This window comes from Mytilus trossulus, unplaced genomic scaffold (assembly GCF_036588685.1).
Source record: "Mytilus trossulus isolate FHL-02 unplaced genomic scaffold, PNRI_Mtr1.1.1.hap1 h1tg000398l__unscaffolded, whole genome shotgun sequence".
NCBI classification, from domain to species: domain Eukaryota; kingdom Metazoa; phylum Mollusca; class Bivalvia; order Mytilida; family Mytilidae; genus Mytilus; species Mytilus trossulus.
Window position 1 is genome coordinate 1 of NW_026963347.1, and position 21382 is coordinate 21382.

The 21382-nt window shown below is 31.9% G+C and overlaps 1 protein-coding gene across 1 annotated transcript; it reads left to right on the forward strand.

Annotated features, from left to right (window-relative positions):
* Positions 1–1447: 1447 nt before the first annotated feature.
* On the forward strand, positions 1448–12492 carry LOC134702137 (eukaryotic translation initiation factor 4H-like). Its single transcript, XM_063563229.1, has 8 exons — positions 1448–1532; positions 4347–4551; positions 4968–5016; positions 8088–8152; positions 8833–8917; positions 9195–9482; positions 10727–10935; positions 11818–12492. Exons 1-7 carry the CDS (start codon positions 1483–1485, stop codon positions 10909–10911), a joined length of 927 nt encoding a protein of 308 aa, XP_063419299.1. The 5' UTR covers positions 1448–1482; the 3' UTR covers positions 10912–10935; positions 11818–12492.
* The last annotated feature ends 8890 nt before the right edge of the window (positions 12493–21382 follow it).

A 21382-nucleotide genomic window follows, 5' to 3' on the forward strand; every position in this document is an offset into this window, starting at 1 on the left:
TTCCTTTTAAAAGTTTTGGATTCTCATAAATTCTATGTATAACTTTTGGACTAGTTTGATTTCTGTAATTTATTCTTACATACTTTTGATTTTTTAACCCTGTCTGCGCTCATTGCCTATGTAAAATTTAAAATTGTTTATAATCCAGGTACTTTGGATAACTATTGTATGCACATTGAACGACAAATTTATGTGACGTATATAATTTTTCTGACGTCGGACACTCAAGTAGATCCATGTGTTCGTGGATAGGTTTTTGTGTCCTGTTAAATTGTTCCTTTTAAAAGTTTTGGATTCTCATAAATTCTATGTATAACTTTTGGACTAGTTTGATTTCTGTGATTTATTCTTACATACTTTTGATTTTTTAACCCTGTCTGCGCTCATTGCCTATGTAAAATTTAAAATTGTTTATAATCCAGGTACTTTGGATAACTATTGTATGCACATTGAACGACAAATTTATGTGACGTATATAATTTTTCTGACGTCAGACACTCAAATCAATCCATGTGTTCGTAGATAGTAGATGTTGTTGTGTCCTGTTAAATTGTTATACGATGATGACTGATGTTCCCATATTTTGACTATTTTATTGATTGTGACTGTTTATTTAACGCATCATGTAAATGTAACGGAATTTGATGAGACTGTTATTAAAGTGAGAGGGTTAGCGCTATAGAAGTTGAACCAGGTTTAATCCACCATTTTCTACATTTGAAAATGCCTGTACCAAGTCAGGAATATGACAGTTCTTGTCCATTCGTTTTTGATGCGTTTTGTTTTTTGATTTTGCCATGTGATTATGGACTTTCCTAATTGATTTTCCTCTGAGTTCAGTATTTTTGTGATTTTACTTTTTAAAATAACTTGAGTCGTTTTACAAAGAAAATTAGCTTTCAAATCTCTCGGGCAAAGTAGCCTGCGTGTTTGGTGTGAGCCAAGGCTTCGCCTTTGGACTACAATTGTTTACTTTTACAAATTGTGACTTGGATCAGTGCAGAGTTGTCTCATTGGCACTCATACCACATTTTCTTAATTATATATATCTTCTTGGACCCGGAATTTGTCATTTTAATTTTACTTTTGACCAAACCGGCACCTCTTCAATTGTTTCGGTTCTTATATTTACTTGACTTTTAAATATTCGAAAAATTTCAGCGTTCCGTAGGTAAATGCTTTACTTAATATTTCAGCGTTTTACATTGTCCTGGTTTTTTTAGAGCACCATTGGTGTAGGCCTATGGTTAAAATACACAGTCAGGCACTTGTTTCTATCCATGGGAATACCCACTATCAACGTATATTTAAGACCCACTATCAACGTATATTTAGGAGTAAATAAACGTTGATATTGGGTCTTCCCATGGATAGAAACAAGGGTTGTTCATGATGCAGCAGACGACGTTGAACATATTGTATAATGTGATTGCATCGCAAATCACTACTTATTGACCGGAACATCCGGTTTTCTAAACCAATATGGCCGATTACGGTGAAGACAATAATTTTCAATCTGGAGATAGATTCAGGTCCGATTGCAGTTGTTTATCACTCAATTTACGTGAAATTCAATGTAAAAGCGTTCAGTAACTTGTCTTTTGTCATGCTAGACCCAATTATAACCCATTTAAGCGAAAAACAGCCGCCATGCTGACTAAAACTACTACCAAAATCACCACACGTGCAAACATACAATAAAAAAATCCGATGTTTTAGATTTTTTTATACTTTAAAATTTTCGTGTCCTCCATCTATTCAGTATGGTGTCACGTAGATCAAACACATGTTTTTAAATTGACAGTGCTAACTGACTTGGCAGTGCATTCTTTTTCTATTTGTCATGTTCTTTATCTTCCAATTAATTATCATGATTAATTCATAACTATAAAACCTGCTAACTGTCACTATTTGCTGGGGATTCCCCCCATGAAAGCTCCCAAGTGGAAATTTTCATAGAGCAGTTATGTCCCAAATTTTAAACAAAACAGTTAATTTAATAATGACTATAGCCTACACTGGGCTACAGGCTAGTATAGGATTTTAAAAGTATGATGAAGCCTAAACACAACATTTAAATACATTTTAAGACGACCTTCAAATTAAGGCCCCCTCGAACGTCTTTTATGATTATAAGAGCCCTCTTGCAAACCCCCATGGGCATTTTGAAAAGTTGGCAGACCAAATTTGGTATTGCAGCATCTTCTATCTATTGGGGTTGGGATTGTGGTTTCATTACAATCAATGTTATATCGCAGTCAGTCTGTGACATTTTATTTTAGGTAAACATACAATATCATTAACATGATTAATGTACAAGTAGTTATGATTTGTAAATTTTTGTTTTTTTATGCTAGCTTACAGGACAATTTTTTTACCAGCCTGTCATGCAGGCCTCTACAATAACTTTTTTTTCAACTTGTCCAGTAGGACAAGTTCATACCAAAACTTACTTGTCCGAATGAAATTGTAACTTGTCCAAAAAAAATCTTAATAATAACCTTTTTTGCATTTCAAGTTGACTCAAGGAACAAAATGAATTAAAAAAAATGAACAGAATTTGATTTATATCCTTTGAAATTCTTTTAAAAGATATGAGCCATGAACAACTGAATTTAGTTGTGTCACAGGACTTAGGTTCTAGTTTTTATCAATGCTAAAGTCTCATCATACTTTGCACATGAGGCACCATCTGATTGGCCTCTAAATGTACACTCATTGGATTTTTATCCTATTTTTTTTTAAGTGGAAAAAAGTTTATTCAAATGCAATCAATAAAAAGAATATGAGGTATGATTGTCACTCAATGAGACAAAAGACCAAATGACACAGAAATTAACAACTAAAGGTCACTGCATTGCAAGTATTGTTTTTTCTACATAAAGATCAAACATGATTTGATGATTTTTATTGTAAATAATTTCCTCATTCTTATTTAAAAAATAGGGTATGGACATTGGTATTAATTATTATAAAGCAACAAAATAAGGTAGGAAAAAAGGTTCTGATTTGTCTTGGTCCAGAAATGTCTACTGCTTTGCCAAACTGTCTATTAATCATGTCTATGAAATATGTCTCCTACGGTGCCCAACTGTCTATTAAACTTGGAGCCGAATCATTTCCGAGCTGGTGACGAACTGTCTTGTAAAGTTACCTTATCTAAAAAGCGCATGGTTGAGGGTAAGACTGGTTTCCGACAAAAGTGTGCTTTTTACCTGTTAAAAGTACTTGACAAAGAACCAGTTTTAAATTATCGATTGCAAGTCTGAGGGGTCTTGAGATATAAAAAGTTTCAATTAGTTTCAGTTTAAAAAGGAAAGATGTCAAACAAATCTTCTTTTCTTGTTTTTTTAAAAAAAAATTATACTTTGTTCATCAAAGTTGGATTAAAATTTATTTTCTGCAGAATGATTCTACTTGTCCCATTGGACAAGCTTGGTATAGCTTTTACTTGTCCGACCTTTTTTACCTCTGGTACCAGACAATCGGACAAGCGTTATTGTCGAGGCCTGTCATGCCTGTTAGATGTAAATGATTAGATCAATATTTAATTAAAACCTCTTGTTGAAAAAGTAAAATAATTTTTTTTAATAAAAAATAGAATGTGCAAGGTATATATATTAAACATTAAAAATAAAACAAAATTAACAGAATAATGTAAATATTTAAACCTGAAAAAAATGTATATGTGTCAGTGGCGGATCCAGAACTTTTCATAAGCCAATGATAAGGGGGGCCTCCCCCTGGATCCGACTATGTGTTTGCCAGATTTCTATTGTAAGTAAAATACAATACTGACCTGCTTGATCTGCCATCTCCTTGTATAAATCATTAACATGATTAACATTGATCTATGTGTTATATTGGTAAAATTTATTTAAGCTCTGAATTAGTTTATTTATATTACAAGTTCTCTGGGACCTCCATGGATGAAAATTTAATAATGGAGTAGCTTTTACCATGACAAAACCCTGCCTCTATCATGTCTATAGACTATATATATATATATATATATACGGTGTGGAGTGATCATTTTTTTTAACACATTTTTAACATTGAATATGTTAACTTGTTAGAACCAGGGTATACATGTATATTGTTACTCATACATTTGTATTTTATGTAGATAAAACTAGTAAAAATCATTAAAACATTTACCTTGGGGCAGTGACTTTTGTAGCGCCCTCACGCTTTGATAGTTCATTTGTATCTGTCCTAAATGTGTCCCAAATATTTGCCACTGAACGTTAAAGGTGTTAAAAAAATGAATATATTTTTCAACACCAATTAATAAAAACATGCTGTCCCAATTATTTAACACTCAAATTGTATCTTTTCTTTTTCAGAAGTGATAATTACGACAACTACAATAGTGGAGGAGGTGGTCAAAACAGAGGATATCGAGGTGGTGGCGGAGGGGGTAGAGGTGGTGGGGGTGGCGGTGGTGGACAGAAGCCTCTACCCACTGAACCCCCTTTCACAGCATATGTTGGTAATCTACCCAATGGATTAGTGCAGGGAGATTTAGAATTAATATTTAAAGATTTACGAGTAAGTATAAATTGAATTAGATCCTGATACATGCCTGAAATGAACATGATGAAAAGTCTGTAAATTCATGTTAAAGAAATAATCATTTGTTAACATTTTTAAAAGGTTTCAGACAATTAGCATTTATTATGCTTGTATAGACCGTTTTATTTGGCACATCTAGATAAACTCAAGTTTTCATGTTATTCAACATCAGTCTTGCTGAAGCAGATCTAGTAATCTTGCTTTTAGATTCTGATTTTTCAGCTAAATAAATTCGTAACTTCATTAAAATCTGATATCATCGTATTTATAATTATTTTTATTTAGGTGAACATTTTCAGGAAAATTGTCCATTGAAATCATAACAATGAATTGAAAAAAACAGTAAATATCATATGAAATATGGTAATATTCAATATTATATTATTTTACAGGTTAGAAGTGTACGGCTTGTAAGAGACAGAGATACAGATAAATTTAAAGGTATGATATATATTCTTTTCAATTGAGCAATTCTCTCAACATGGAAATTACCAGATCCAGATTTGAAGACAGAGTTGATGTTCAAACTACAAAATATATACAGAAAATAGATTTCTTAATATCCTTAGCAACAAATACTGGTGACTGGTTGTGAAAACATGAATGTTAAAATAAGCTATTTGTGTTTTGAGATTTAAACATGGTAAAACGTGCATGTAAATGCAACCGTGGATGGAAAACATAAATTTTCACATACATGAATGGTTGCTCAAAAGCAGTGTTGAGGCCACTCATCTATGAGAAATTCATTGGAATATAATTGGGCTTTATTGAAAGGTTCCCTATCCCAATACATCTAATACTGCATCTGTGTCTGTAAAAGCCAATAAAATGATTGGTTAATGCATAAAGACTTGAATCTGTTAACAGTAACTATAAGTAAAGAATTTTTACAATTTTTTGGAAAGATTAGAACTTGTTCTAAATCTTTACTTAGGCACCACCCTCCCTAACAACAGGACAGGTTAGCTACTGTCACTAAATGTATTCACACTAAAATATAGTTCCCTATAGTTCTCATGTGTGTGCACATAATACACAAATAAACTGAAAAAAACTGGGTATATTATTGGAGCAGTTCATTCAAGAATGTATGTCATTAAGGTGTGTTGATGTGCAGGCTTTTTAAAAACATTTTGATTAGGTAAGTGGGTATTGATTCAATCAGTATGATTGACAACTGCCATTATCACTAAACAATCAGAGACAAGGTGGACCTTTAATTACAATGCCCCACCTTCTAAACTGCCAATCAAATTGACCACATTACCTATCAACCTCAGTCTTACATAATTATACAGACCACTTTGATATGCATCTAGTTCTAAATACACAAGTATTTGACCTCATAATTGATTACACAAATGTGTGTATTATTTGTTTGATATTTATAATGATGATAGATTTATTTATTGCCAATTACTTTTGATCTACATTACCTAAAGTAATTCTGTAAATTATATCTGAAGATAAATGATAAATGGATTAAAAATATCTTAAAAAAATGAAATATGAATATAAATATGAATATATAAAAGGTATTCAAGTATGGCCTATAATTAACTTGATAAATTTCCAATAATCGTCTGTAAATAATCAACAATTTAGATTAGTTCACTTTTTTATCAGGAATTGGCTTAAAACAGTTTTTAAAGTTATAAACTTTTAATAATAACAACCATTGTTTATTAGTTTATTCTAACATGACGTCCTTCAAACGCTTTGAGTACACACCCGTGGTAAAATATGAATATATTGATTATGCTGTTCCGATCGCACTCCCACGTTATATGTTTGTTTATGAATGAGATACCCGACGTCATAATACGATGACGTCAGAATATAAGCATTTTACGGGAAAATACACGCTTGTGAAACCGAAAATCATCACAACATTGAAACGTAAACAAACGATTCTCAATTGTCGTATACGCCACTTTTTTATACAAATAAAACATATAAGTAAATTATCATTAAAATTCATCCGAATCTATCTAAATACGTTATTTACAATAGTTTAGGCTTGTCACTAGTCAAATTCAGCTTGCTCCGTTCTTTTACGCCAATCTAAAAGTGCGTAAATTTATGGGAACAGCAAATATTTGCATCCACCTAGAGTGCTTCGATCCAAAAAAAATGCCGTCTTTGTCATATCAGAATCGAAATAATTCATGGGGGCTTGAATATATCTAGATTTTACCACGGGTTGTCCCTTTATGCCGATATTTTACCCCTCGCTATCGCTCAGGGTAAAATATTTGTCATAAAGGGCCAACCCGTGGTAAAATCACGATATATTCAAGCCCCCATGAATTATTTCTTAATTTCCCATCAATCATTATGTCTTTTTTAGTCATTTGAATTTTAATTTGAAGTAAATGTATATTTTTGCAATCAAGAAAGAATCCACATTTCAACAAAATTAGTTTTTTAATTAGTTTTACTTGAAAAATAAATTGAAAATGCCCTGTGTTGAAAAAAACATTAAAATTGATCAAAAGTCACTCTAAAACTTTTAATTTTCAATGCCATATAACCCTCTGTTTCAACTTACAAAATGCCCCAAAACAACATTTTAAAATTATTTTTGTTGGCACTTTGAAGCTTTTAGCTGTTGGTCTAAATTTATGTCTTTTTTAGTCATTTGAATTTTAATTTGAAGTAAATGTATATTTTTGCAATCAAGAAAGAATCCACATTTCAACAAAATTAGTTTTTTAATTAGTTTTACTTGAAAAATAAATTGAAAATGCCCTGTGTTGAAAAAAACATTAAAATTGATCAAAAGTCACTCTAAAACTTTTAATTTTCAATGCCATATAACCCTCTGTTTCAACTTACAAAATGCCATATAACCCTCTGTTTCAACTTACAAAATGCCATATAACCCTCTGTTTCAACTTACAAAATGCCCCAAAACAACATTTTAAAATTATTTTTGTTGGCACTTTGAAGCTTTTAGCTGTTGGTCTAAATTTATGTCTTACAAGGATATTTGGTAACATTTACTAGAAGAATTTTTTTTTTTTTTTTTTTTTTTTTTAAACATGTTCAGAACTGGTAAAATAATTTCGATTAGTTATGAACTGCAGTTTAAAAAATATGCGCAAATTTAGAGACCTATATTATTTCATTTGAGCTCATTTATCCTCATATTGGAAAAGCAAGTTTCCTTCTAAAGACCTGCTATAAATACAATTTTCAGCAATAGTGTTTTGTAAATGTTCATTTTCCCCTACCATACCTTAAAGGCATAATATGAAATAATTCAAACTACTGTTCTAATCTTTCCATGAGTGATATCCATCACTTTGATTAAAAATAACAATTCAAGAGGATAGGTTTTGCTGAAGTGAAAACTTTCATTTAAAATTTGTAGCATTATTTATATGCTGTGTTTTCTGAATTTGCAATAAGTTATCTGGCTTTTTTGTCCAACAAAGTTCAACAATAGAAATAGCAAGTGGGCGCAAACATTTATGAATTGAGAGTATTTGTATGTTTATTTTCAGGCTTTGCTTATGTAGAATTTGAAGATTTAGATTCATTGAAAGAAGCTCTCACCTATCATGGTGCAGTAAGTAAACAATTATACTTATTTGTTGGAATGAAGACCAAAGGGCAGAAAATAGCATTTGAGTAATTTTCTACTAATTATAAAAAAAGAAGATGTGGGGTTATTTCCAATGAGACAACTCTTCACAAGATACCAAATGACAGAGCAATTAACAGCCTTCCACAATGAGCAAAGCCTGTACTGCAGAAACACAGACACTGAGCTTTACCATGACTGAAAAGACTGTAGCCAATTAATGGCCAGAATCCTTCACTTGAATTTCAAATATCTGTCATGCAGTATAAAAATCAAAATGTTGCTTCTTAATATCCTACAGACACATATTTATAAAATAACTTCAGGCTGTTCCATAAAAACATACATGAGACCCAAGGAAGGCACTTCCAAATCTCAACTATGGATGGGTGTCATCTATGTTTTTGCATAGTGGAAATGTATGTGAAATTTTGATTTGCCTCTATAGGTGGTTACCCTATTTTTAAAGTGCCTTCCCTGGGTACCGTGTATGTTTTAAAGGAATAGCCCTTATCGAAAAATTCAAACATAGAAAAATAATCTACAAGTGACCGAACACATTGATTCACAAATGTGCATAGTAAAGTAAAGATTGCCTATTTATTTATTATGTAGTCTTTAACATTGCATTCACAACATTTTATATTACAATTTTAATGCTTCAGTTATTTGAAGACAGAAATCTGAGAGTTGATATTGCAGAAAGTAGAGATCGAGGGAAAGATAGGGGCAGAGGTCGTGGAGGTCAAGGTAAATGTTTAATGGATAAGAATCCTTGAGCAAGTAAATCATATAAAAGATAATTGTAAGCAATGAGTCAGATACAGAACAAAGAGAACAAATTTGAAATTATTTTAGATTATGCAAGAAGAGAATCTTATTTTTTTATTACTTGGTTTTAAACTCAAATTAAAAATTAAAAACAAACGTTTTTAAATATGATGACAGTGGAAAAATAATTATACTTTATAATATCATTTTTTTTAAGCATTTTCAAATTGTTGTTTAACTGTCAGCTGTATTTCAGGAGGTTTCCGTGGAGGTAATAGAGGAGGAGGAAGAGGTGGACGAGGGGGCATGGATGGAGGAGGTGGATGGAATGACAGGGGAAATGATGATGGACAATTTGGTGATCGGCGAGGAGGTCGAGGAGGGGGTTACAGAGACAGAGGAGGATTTGATGGTGGCAGTAGAGGAGGAGGAGGAGGAGGGTATGATCGTGGTGGTGGTGGTGGTGGATCTTTCGGAGGTGGTGGCAGATCAAGACAAGACCGTCCACCTATGCGGGAAGAGGAATTTCGTGAACCATCTCCAGGTAATTTATGGCAACATAATGTATACGACATGTTTGACATGAGTATAGAGTAGAGAAATCTGTGGAAGGATTGCCAATGTTACAACTTACCACTTAAGTTCAAATGATGTAGAAGGTAACAACCAGTAACAACTATAATTCACTCTACAGTCTTCAACAAAGAGAAAAATCCTTACCCCATAGCAAATAAAATTGAGAATGGAAATTGGGAATGTGTCAAAGAGACAACAACCCGACCATAGAGAAGACAACAGCAGAAGGTCACCAACAGGTCTTCAATGCAGCGAGAAATTCTCGCACCCGGAGGCGTCCTTCAGCTGGCCCCCAAACAAATATATATACTAGTTCAGTGATAATGAACGCCATGCTAAACTCCAAATTATACACAAGAAACTAAAATTAAAAAAAATACAGGACTAACAAAGGCCAGAGGCTCCTGACTTGGGACAGGCACAAAAATGCGGCAGGGTCAAACATGTTTATGAGATCTCAACCCTCCCCCTATACCTCTAGCCAATGCAGAAAAGTAAACGCATAACAATAAAGTATGAAAAAAAACCTGAAATGACAATTCAAGCAAGAAAACAACCTGATCTATGTACAAAAAAATTATATATACAGTGACAAAAGAAAACCACTGAACAACAGGCTCCTCATGTGGGACAGGCACATAAACAGAATGTGGCTGGGTAGTAATGATAATTGATGCTCTAGCAGTAATGCAACAGAACAACACGAGAAAAAACTACAAAAATAAAAAATAAAAATATATGACAAACAGCAACAAAGGCCAACCAGCCATGGCCAATTACAAGCTCCTGACTAAATTATGTAAATAAATGAATTATAAAAGAGACATCTATTTAAAAAGGAAAGTAAGAATCCCTGTTTCCATTCTCAATTTTATTTGTGATAATCAGTTTTGTTCAATGCTTTATAGCATTCATGTGAATCAGAACTAAATAAATCTGTGTCACCAAGAAGCTAAAAATATATGATGAAAAATGCCTTAATCAAACATAACCAAATTTTTAAGAATCATATTTCATAGGCGGATCCAGGGGGGCCCTGGCCCCCCCTCCCCCTCCCTTCTGTGGGAAAAATTTTGTTGATTTTTTAGGGAATCTATGAAGCATGACTGGAGTGGGCTCCCCTTAGGTCAGTTTATGAAAAGTTCTGGATCCGCCACTGTATTTAGTTTGCAAATATTTGATATATAAATCATAGTTTGATTATTTATTCAGAATCTGCAGCAGCAAGGCCTAAACTAAAACTGAAGCCAAGAACAGTAGCGGCTCCAGTACTACAGAAGAGTGAAGCTGAACGTAACACAAGTATATTTGGTACTGGTAAACCACGTGAAGCAGCTGCAGATGCTGAAAGTAAAACTAGAAGTAGAAACGTTAGTGAAGGAAGTAATCAAGAATAGCTGTGTAAATACTTATGTGTCGAGGTAGGTTATATACTTTAAATATGTGTCGAGGTAGGTTAGATACTTATGTGTCGATGTAGGTCAAAAACTTATGTGTTGAGGTAGGTTATATACTTATGTGTCGAGGTAGGTTATATACTTATGTGTCGAGGTAGGTTAGATACTTATGTGTCGATGTAGGTTAAATACTTATGTGTCGAGGTAGGTTAGATACTTATGTGTCGATGTAGGTTAAATACTTATGTGTCGAGGTAGGTTAAATACTTATGTGTCGTGGTAGGTTAAATACTTATGTGTCGATGTAGGTTAAATACTTATGTGTCCAGGTAGGTTAAATACTTATGTGTCGAGGTAGGTTAAATACTTATGTGTCGATGTAGGATAAATACTTATGTGTCCAGGTAGGTTAAATACTTATGTGTCCAGGTAGGTTAAATACTTATGTGTAGATTAAATTTGTTTTGAAAGGGAAGTAACTCCGTTATGCCAACAATAACAACTTATTAGCTTTATTTATGTTTTATGAACTTATTTTAACCTTCCATCATCAATTTTCCGTCTGTTGAATCCTTTCAGATTTTCCCTCAACACTTGTTTTTATAAACTGTTGTTTTTATAAAGACATCTTTTTTGTTTCGAAAGGGAAGTAACTCCTTACTAACCCCATATGGTAACTAACCATGTATGGTAACTAACCCTATATTTTTTAGGACACCCGATATCAAATATACATAGTCTCCACGTGTAGTCCTTTAACCAATCATATCTCTATAAATCTATAGGAGGTAAGATAATATATATTACACTTTCATTTATTTGACTGATATTATTTCATAACATACTATTGTCGATTTAGTATCTACGCTATATTCAGTGTATAACTTATATTTTTTTTTCTTTCAGAAACTCAAACGTGCTCCATTGTCTCACTATTCTCAAGATGTCCATGTGGCCAGCGCTTACCAAGAATTACATGAATTATGACCAACACAGAGATTTTCAGATTGTTACTGATGTTAATAAACATATATTTTTCTACCCAACTTTTATTTCCAATGAAATTATTTTTTTTCTAACCTTGTTTGAAATTAGGCCATTTGTTCCTTAAGCATACTTTTATAGCTTATTATAAGAAGAGTTGGGAGTCTTGAAGAAGATCTTTTAATTGCACTGTATGTTAGTTAGATAAGAAATAGACATTTTGTTATGGTTGTGTTAAAAGAGTTAATTAATTTAGTGAATTCAAATTCTATCAAACAAGAATGCTTCTTAGTTGTTAACAGATGTAGGGAAATTTGAATATTCAAAATAAAATTTTCTTTTACCCGTATGCCATAACGGTCACTGTTGTATCTATTCATCCCTCAAGATTTTTATGTCTGCTTTTTTCAGCTCATGAATCAATTTGAATGTATGCTAATGCTTTATATCTGTTCAGATTTATAAGATCCATATATGACTTCCTGTTCAAGTCAAATGGTGATTAAGTTCGTCTTTTTTTCAATGAAATTTATAAATAGAATCATACATAAACATGTTTTTAAGTAATTCGTTTATAAATTTTCTCAGGACGATTTTTTTGAAAATCAGGATAACAGATTTTTAATTATATTTTCTTTTGCAATTCAGTTTTCCATATTAAAAATATAAGAAATTCTAAAGAAAACCGCTCCATTCCTTTGCATTTATTCAAAAACCATCTCATTACAAAGGATAAAAAACTATATCTTAATCATTTATATGGATGAGTAATTGATACATTTATTTATTGTTTAGATGATAAATTTTGAAGATAATATAGAAAGACCCATAAATATCATGGCATGTAAATTTTTTCATATATAACAAGTGCTTGGTGTTTGTTAACAGGATTTTGTATATATATATTTGTTACAATTAAGTGACTATTATATTGTGAGTAAGGGCTGTTTGTTTGAGAAGAATATATATCATTACATATTATGTGTTAGTGATGTGTTCTTTGGTCTTGACTTTGTTTTTTTAGTCCTTGGTTGCTTTTCAGACATTTATTATTTAAACTGCAAACATTCAGCTGTCTAACTCAAATTATGTACATTATATAAGTTACCATTTATGTGTTAACCAATTTGTTAGTCCTGTTGTCTAATAATTACAAATTTTCTCTAGTGCTATTTAAATACATTGTAAGGTGCTGGAATCAGTACTTTTTTTGGTCAAAAACATACGAGTCAGGTGGCTCTACAATAGAAATGCCTTTATTTACCTTGGCAATGTTAAATTCAACACCTAAAACAGTTTGAATGCTCTGGAGAAATGTTAAAATTAATTGAACAACTGGCCAAAAAGTTGGTTAGTATGTAAATGGTTCTTGGTGTTATACATTTAGTGCTGCTATTCTTTGCATAAATACACACACACATTGTTTGAACATTGAGGTTTTATAAGTAAAGGACTAAATGATATTGAAGTGGGCATTTTCTTATTGTTTTACATAAAATTGTAAAATACAATTAAAATGAATAGACTTTTTTTTTATATAAGATAGAATTTTGGAGCAAATAGTTTATTAAATTTCAGTCTTAAATATAATTTCATACTTTTGTTTTATTGACATTGAAGTTAGAAAACTAGAGGAACAAAAATGTGCATAAAAATATGTGTGTGATGTATGTCAATGAGACAACAACCCAACAATGCAAAAACCCATAAAAATATTGTGGTTAACATTCAGAAACCAAAAGCATCATTGAAATAAAACCAGTTTGATGTAAGTTGTTATTTTTAAAACAGTAATCACACTGTCTATTTATATGAGACAGTTTGATGAGTTTCCACGAAAAGTATAAAGATAGAAATATGATCCTAGTTTCAAATATTAAAATAAAAAAGGTCTTCAATGTTGATGTCGAAAGAACAGCAAATCCTCTGTTTGAGAAATTTCTTTGATCATTGGCCAACATCATTTTCAGGCTAGGGGCGGGGGAATGAATTTGTTAGGTTATATCACAATATCTCTAGTCAGAGTGGTGTCTCTGTTAGGGCTATTCCAGAAAAAAATGTATGGGTGGGTTGGAAGGCAGTTTTTGTCAGCACCCGCCACCCAGACAATTGTAATTGAGAATTATAGTGCATTGTAGTGTGAAAAGTTGCTCTGATACACATCACCAATGTATTATTAATACAATGTCCCTTCCAACCCCACCCCCTATACATTTTTTTTTCTTGAAAAGCCTTTATAATAGATTATACTTCATTGATTTTTTTTTTGATTTTTTTTTTACTACAATATTATAGCATATGATATGCCCTTACTTTCTTGAAAAAAAGATGATGTTCATTAAAAATTGCTGAAGTATCAAAAGTATTAAGGTTCCTTCCTTGTTGAACTAAGTTGTTTGTTAACATTTAAATGTGTAGGAAATATTGCATACATTCATGACAAGATGAGGGTGGATACGACAAGCTTTGTTAGTAGGTTTGATGATCGCTGTTGATATTAGCTGGTTTATCCCTCATTGTGTACATAATAAATGTGTTCAAATGTACATGAATTGTATATGCTGTACAGATTGCACTGTACAAATAATAATAAATTTGTAACATATCAGTGTGTTTTGGCGTCTTTTTTGTGGAGATCATGCATTGCAGCTATCACTACTTACTTGAGTTAGTTTTTCCTTTCATCATGGTCATTTGTCATCACTTCATTTCATGTCTCTTTGTGATAAATAAACTCGTAATAGATACCAGGACTAAATTTAGTATATACGCCAGATGCATATTTCATCTACCAAAGACTCATCAGTGACGATAACATTAAATAGTTGAACATCTCGACAAATAACATATTTCAACAAAATAATATAAGTATTGGATATTGAGCTGGTAATACTCGTGATTGACAGTTTTAATTTTCAGTGATACTTTAATTATTTTGAATTTTGAATCTAATACAATGAATTAAGAAGATGTGGTATGAGTGCCAATGAAACAATTCTCCATCCAAGTCACAATTTATAAAATTAAACAATTATAGGTCAAAGTACATCCTTCAATGCAGATCATTGGCTCACACCGAACAGCAAGCTATAAATGACACAAACTGATTAGTGTAAAACAATTCAAACAAGAAAATCAAGGGTCATTTAAAAGAGGAACGAAAGATACCAAAGGGACAGTCAAGTTAAGTGATGATATGACAAAAAAGGACCAGAAGTATAGCCAGACACTGACAATGGAGAAGATGCGTTGCTTACTAGTGATAAACATTGTCAAGGAATTTATACTTACTGACAAGATTGTCCTAAACCACTGATTTGATTCATAGAGACTACCAAGTTTTAAACAATAACAAAATGAGATCACCGTAGCTGTTATTTATGATGATGTATGATTATTTGTGTATTTCCAAAAAGAAAATTTGTACATAATATATGGTTATCTATACAAATTGGAACGATTTAATATTTATTATTTATATCTATTTAGATATCACATTACAAACAATGACTAAACAAATCTTAAGAATATTACAAAATCAAAACAAAAAATAGAGTAAAAGCAATATATCTAAAAAAAAAAAAAAGAAAAAAAAGAAGCCAATAAGGTAGAGCACTATATTTGTTTGAACTGTATCAGCTCTAGACATTTTTTCTGCAGTCTATAACTTTTCGTAATTGTAAATGAAGGTTTGAAAAATCTTGACTTCTTTTGAATGTTGATTGGATGACCCTTCATAGAAACATTATTTTAATGGAAAAATTGAATTTATCTAAGTGTTGACCAGGGTCAAATCATTGTTTTAGAAAAGAAAAAATAAATAATATGAATAAAATAAATGCGTATCAACTAGCTGTAGATCAGAATATGTACATTATCTGTAAGCAAAATTATAATGTTTCTTATTCTTATAACTTCTGAAATCAAACAACAGTGTGCAAACAAAATATCCTAATACGATGACGATCGTTGGTAGGTAGAGGAATGTAATCATCGATGGTGTCTTGAAAAAGAAAATGATACTTTTCATTCAACAATGAATGTTAAAAAAGACGTTACGAATAAAGCACAGAAAAACTAACAGGACAACTTAGCTGTAATAGTGAGTTATAACAATCCAAAAGATCATATTACACAATGTTAATTATTTATGGATGTCGAATTGGTTCTCAATACAAAAGTATAATTGAACTTAAATTAAATTAAATTCCCCGAAGGTATCACCAGCCCGGCCCCTGTAGTCAGCACTTCTGTGTTGACTTGATTTAGCATTGCTATGTTCATAATTATAATTTATAGATAAAGGAAGATGTGGTGTGAGTGCCAATGAGACAACTCTTCATCCAAATAACAATTGTTAACAAAAATTTGAAATTCTAAGGCTTTTCAACCTCAGGAAAAGATAACATTAGCTGTATTTAGCAAAACTTTTAGGAATTTTTGGTTCCTAAATGCTATTCAAAAATTTTTGATTCGATGTTCACTGATGAGTCTTTTGTGGACGTAACGTGCGTCTGGCGTAAATACAAAATTGCAACCCAGGTATCTGTATATGATGAATTTGTTCAAAACCTCTTGGCCGATGCCACTGCTGATGGAGATTTTATTCCCCTACCCGAGTACGGTATCACGGGCGAACTAGTCAACACTTTAATTGTTTAAAAATGTATTTTTTTGCAATACTTCGGCTTTTTTAAGTCAGGAATAGATTAATGCTCTGCAACTTTGTACTTTATTTGTACTTTATGAATTGTATTTGTTCGAGCGTTCCGGGTGATTCTTTTGTAGACAGAACGCGCGTCTGGTGCAGATACAAAATTTCAATCCTGGTATCAACGATGAGTTTATTTATACAGAGAGAAAGAAACAATACGAGTAGTGTACTAGTCATGTAATCCTATATAGAATTATTAAGGTGAGGGGAGACTTGTCTTCTTTTTAAAGTCTCACCTAGACAAATGTACTTTTATTGATGTATTATAGTAGATACAAAATTTGAATCCAGATATCTATGATGAGTTTGTTTAAATCTCTGATGTCATTGCTCTTTGAGTTTTTATTCCCTTGGGTATCACACGCCCAGTAGTCAACACTTCTGTCTTGACACGAATTATCACTGATATGGTCATCACAATCACAAATTATATGTTTGCAAAAGTGATTTTTTGAAATATTAAGGCTGTCCTACCTCAGGAATAGATTAACTTAGCTGTATTTGGCAAACCGTGTAGGAATGTTTGGTCCTCAATGCTCTTCATTTTCGTATTATACATTTGTATTTGGCCTTTTTTACTTATTGTGATTCGAGCGTCACTGATGAGTTTTGTAGACGAAACCCGCGTCTGCCGCAAATACAAAATGGCAATCCTGGTATCAATATTGAGCTTATCTATACACAGAGAAAAAAACAATGAGAGTAGTGTACGAGTCATGTAATCCTATATATAATTTTAAAGGTGGGGTGAGACTTGTCTTTCTTAAGTTTCACCTAAACAAATGTACTATACATTATGAGCACAAAACAAAGCTTAATGATCAGATCTAAAGAAAACATATATACCAAGAGAAAATATGAAGGGGGCACAGCTGTATTGTGGAGAGTGAAAAATACATCGGAATCACACATGACAGAAAATGTATCTTTTGCCAAACACAAGTACTAAAACAATTTTAAGATTAAGAAGGAGACCATTGTAACTCCTTGATCACAGAACACTTGGTCTACTATTTAAAGCATATACTAGCTTGTAATGACTGTCCACCTTTTCGAAGAGAGCGACACTGAGCCAATATGAACTGTTCAAAGAAGAGTCACTAGAAAGCTGCCGCAAGTGAGGAACACAAATGTCGTCACGATAACATTTTATTTGCATTAAAATAAACACAATTATGACTTCATTTATAATCAACTTTTAGAGTTATTCAAAGCGTTGTGATTATTTTGAAAACATTTAAAAATAAATATATAAATCTACAACACAGTGAAGCATTAGTCATAAGAAACAAACTATTTAATCGATGTTGATATGATACGAGTGATGAGAAAAATACAACAGAGGCGATGTATTGACCTCAGAAAGACGATTCTTATAAAAAGAAGCGATTGTTACCGCTTCTTGTTTTCATGTGTTGCATTTTTATTTATTTTTTATTTTACAACATATTTTGAAATGCTGTTTATAAATAGTGAAATTCACAATTATGTGAAGTGAAGAAATTAAATGACAGAATATAAAGAAAGAGACAGGAAATAGCTACGATTATAACTTAAAGAAATAAGAAGGAAAATATTAACTCACTGTGCTCATTGGTTCATGTACACATACCGAAAGAGAAAATAAAATTACTGTACAATTGATTGTAATCTTTAATCATCTGTTAGTCTTATAATTTAAATATAATGAACTTGTCCATCTACAAAAATACATAATATACAATAAAAGAAAATAGTTGTAACGAATACTTTTGATATAAGTCTATTTTTTTCGTACAATCAGATCCATTTGTTTCTTTGAAGTGATCAACATTCTGATACTTCTTACATGTCTTCACATCCAATTTATAACAGTGAACAGCAGACATACAATAAAAACGGATGTCGTCGACAGACCTGTAATAAAAGATTTTATCATTGCAAAGCTGGAATGTTTGTTAGTATTACCAGCACCGTGCACGTGGGCATACATTCATGTCTGTTCTTAAAAGTTTTACCAAATATTTGGTGCATTGTTAAGCACGTCGTCACCGAAATTTATAAACGGTTGAAAATGACAAGTTTCTTTGTTTATACAAAATTGAAATTCAGTGTACAACTTCCATCTAGTGTTGTATGTAACCAAAACCAAATAGTTTGTGTTCGACGAACAATATACTATTCATGCAGTAGAAAGTAAAATATCAGAATACCGAACATATAAAGACGACTGTTTTTCTTTATTTATTTACATGTTTGCCACAAATCTGGATAAAATGCGGGTTTTCGCAAACCACATTCTGTATGTGCCTATCCCAAGTCAGGAGCCAAGTCAAGTTCAGTGGTTCATGTCTGTCATATTTATTACGTGAATTGTTTGTTATGTATTAGGCCGTTGGTTTTCGCAATTGAATAGTTTCAAGTTTTTATGTCGGGATCTTTTATAGCCGACTCTACGGTATGTGGTTTTTCTCATTGTTGAAGGCCGTTATGTTGCTTATAATTGCATACACGCACTTCTTTTGAAATTTATCTCTTTATTTTTATATTTCACCTGATTCAAAATTAGGCATTATTATTTGAAAACCCTGAAGTAAAACAATGGCAATTTGATAGTTCGGTGTAAAGTAATTGCAGGGGAAATTACCCCATACCTCGTTTCGACTTGATTACCAGTTTCGTGTATTTTGGATCGTATATGATTCAATATTAATTGAGCAGAATTAATATAACACTTAGTTTTTCAATAACAACAACATCAATGTTCAGTACTATTAGATGCTATATATATTCAAAATTAATTTTAAGAAGCCGATATATTTGATAATGTCTTTTTATCGTCATTTTAATTATTGACATTCATATAAACAAAAACATGGACAATTACAAAGATCAACATATCATATACTACGAATTATTTATCCTCGCGTCTTATATTGTAATAAGCTTTACCTATATGTTTGCAAATAAACTATGTTACTTCCAAAAATTACCTGCAGCTGCATTTGAGGTTTTTCTTTTGACTATACGGAAAGAAGCTGATGCTGATTTCTCTGCATGTTGCAACTGTGATCCAACTATTGCATCTCGACGTCTTCTCTTTACACCAGGCTCGCTTGCATTTACACAATTCTGTGACAGAAATGAAAACTGAAAAATTCTACGATAAACATTGAGGCGTGATATAGTCACTTATTCACGATGTACAACAATTCGGCCTTTCCACTAGTCTGACGATTGATAAAACTTGGTTTGCATTCTAAAAAGTTTGGCCGATTTCAATATAATTCTATGATGATACCTTATGATTCTATTGGAGATCTTTTTACTATTTTTTCTTGAGCGGAAGTATCCAACAAATAGCAGTAAATTTATGTAGCCATTATGTTGGTAACTGCGCTTTTCATGGTATTTTAATGATGTGTTTTAGTTATATATATATATGTATATGTTTTACATATTTTCTAATCACACATTTTTAAAAGGCGAAGCTTGTGCTGACGTACGTTAAACTGTTATAACTCCACCATAGTTAACGTCTGTACCAAGGCTGATTATCTCGACAATTTATTGAATCAGTTTTTAGTTGGATATTTTATGGCTTTGTTTGTATAAGTTTGTTTCTTTCGGATGGTTTGTAGGTGTGTTTTATTGGGTCTTCTGCTCTTTGTAGCATTTTTGGCGATTCCCATTATCCTAATCTATATTGAATTCATTTAACAAGTACTCTCTTAGGTAAAAGTGGAAGGAATTCCAAACAATATCATAATAATATTATTCACAGTTTGAGAATGTAACCTTTTTGGTTTCAAAAAATATATATTTTTATTATAAAATGCAAATTAGCAAATATACATTTTTGTTGATCTTCATCATTTTTGAAAGAAAAAAATATTGAAGCATAACACTTTCCTGTACTTAAATCGACAACAACGAATATAATTAAATTTAATTAAATTGACATATGAGGCAAATGATGGAACACATTTTCCATTTGTTGCCTTTTGAATTTTGTTTTAGCTCAAGGAATAGTAGACAAATGAAATATTTGTACAAAATTTAGGATCATCAGTTTTTTTTAATGAAATTTCAACTTTTTATTCATTAGATTTTCCACGCCAATGAGTTATGACGTATGTAGACATAATACGTGTCTGGCATCTCAAATTAAAAATCTGACGAGTTTTTTTCATATACAACTTTTTTAGATAATAGTAAGAGTATAACCCAATAAACAGGAACAAGTGTCCGCAGGACATGATGCCCACTCGTACTATTCTATGATTTGTGAATCTTGCAGTCGTGTGAGAAAAAACTCGATGTGTAACAAAGTTTGATTTTTCTTGGACATAAAATGAATATGTGTATTCTGTTTCAAAGTGATATTACCAACAAAGAACACCATGCTCTGTTAACTGAACCAATTACTTTAACATGAGGATGTTCCTGCACAGAAAATAGGAATACTTTGTGGGTATTACAAATTACTCAAATTTTGTGTTTATCTTACCTTAGTACAGTTAAGACTGTGATCAGATACAGGACACACAAACGCTCTACATGTTATTGTTACTTCATCAGATGAGTCAAAACGAAAGGCATACATCCCAATATAAAGCTGGTCGTCTTTCTTTGTCCACTTTTGATCGATTAAGTCAGGCTTAGAGCCATCGCACGAGGAATTTCTAAAAGCAATCATTAAGAATAAGATTAAATGTAGCAACATAAAAGTAATTTTGAAAAAGACCAAAGGCAATAGATTCGATAAACAATAATTATAATTGTTTAGAATTT

Bases quoted from the DNA above. Each gene is read 5' to 3' on its own strand.
- LOC134702137 (XM_063563229.1), top strand. From the start codon at position 1,483: ATGGCCGATTACGGTGAAGACAATAATTTTCAATCTGGAGATAGATTC. The intron at 5,017-8,087 runs GTATGATATATA...GTTTATTTTCAG, and splicing joins AGATACAGATAAATTTAAAG to GCTTTGCTTATGTAGAATTT. The intron at 9,483-10,726 runs GTAATTTATGGC...TTATTTATTCAG, and splicing joins ATTTCGTGAACCATCTCCAG to AATCTGCAGCAGCAAGGCCT.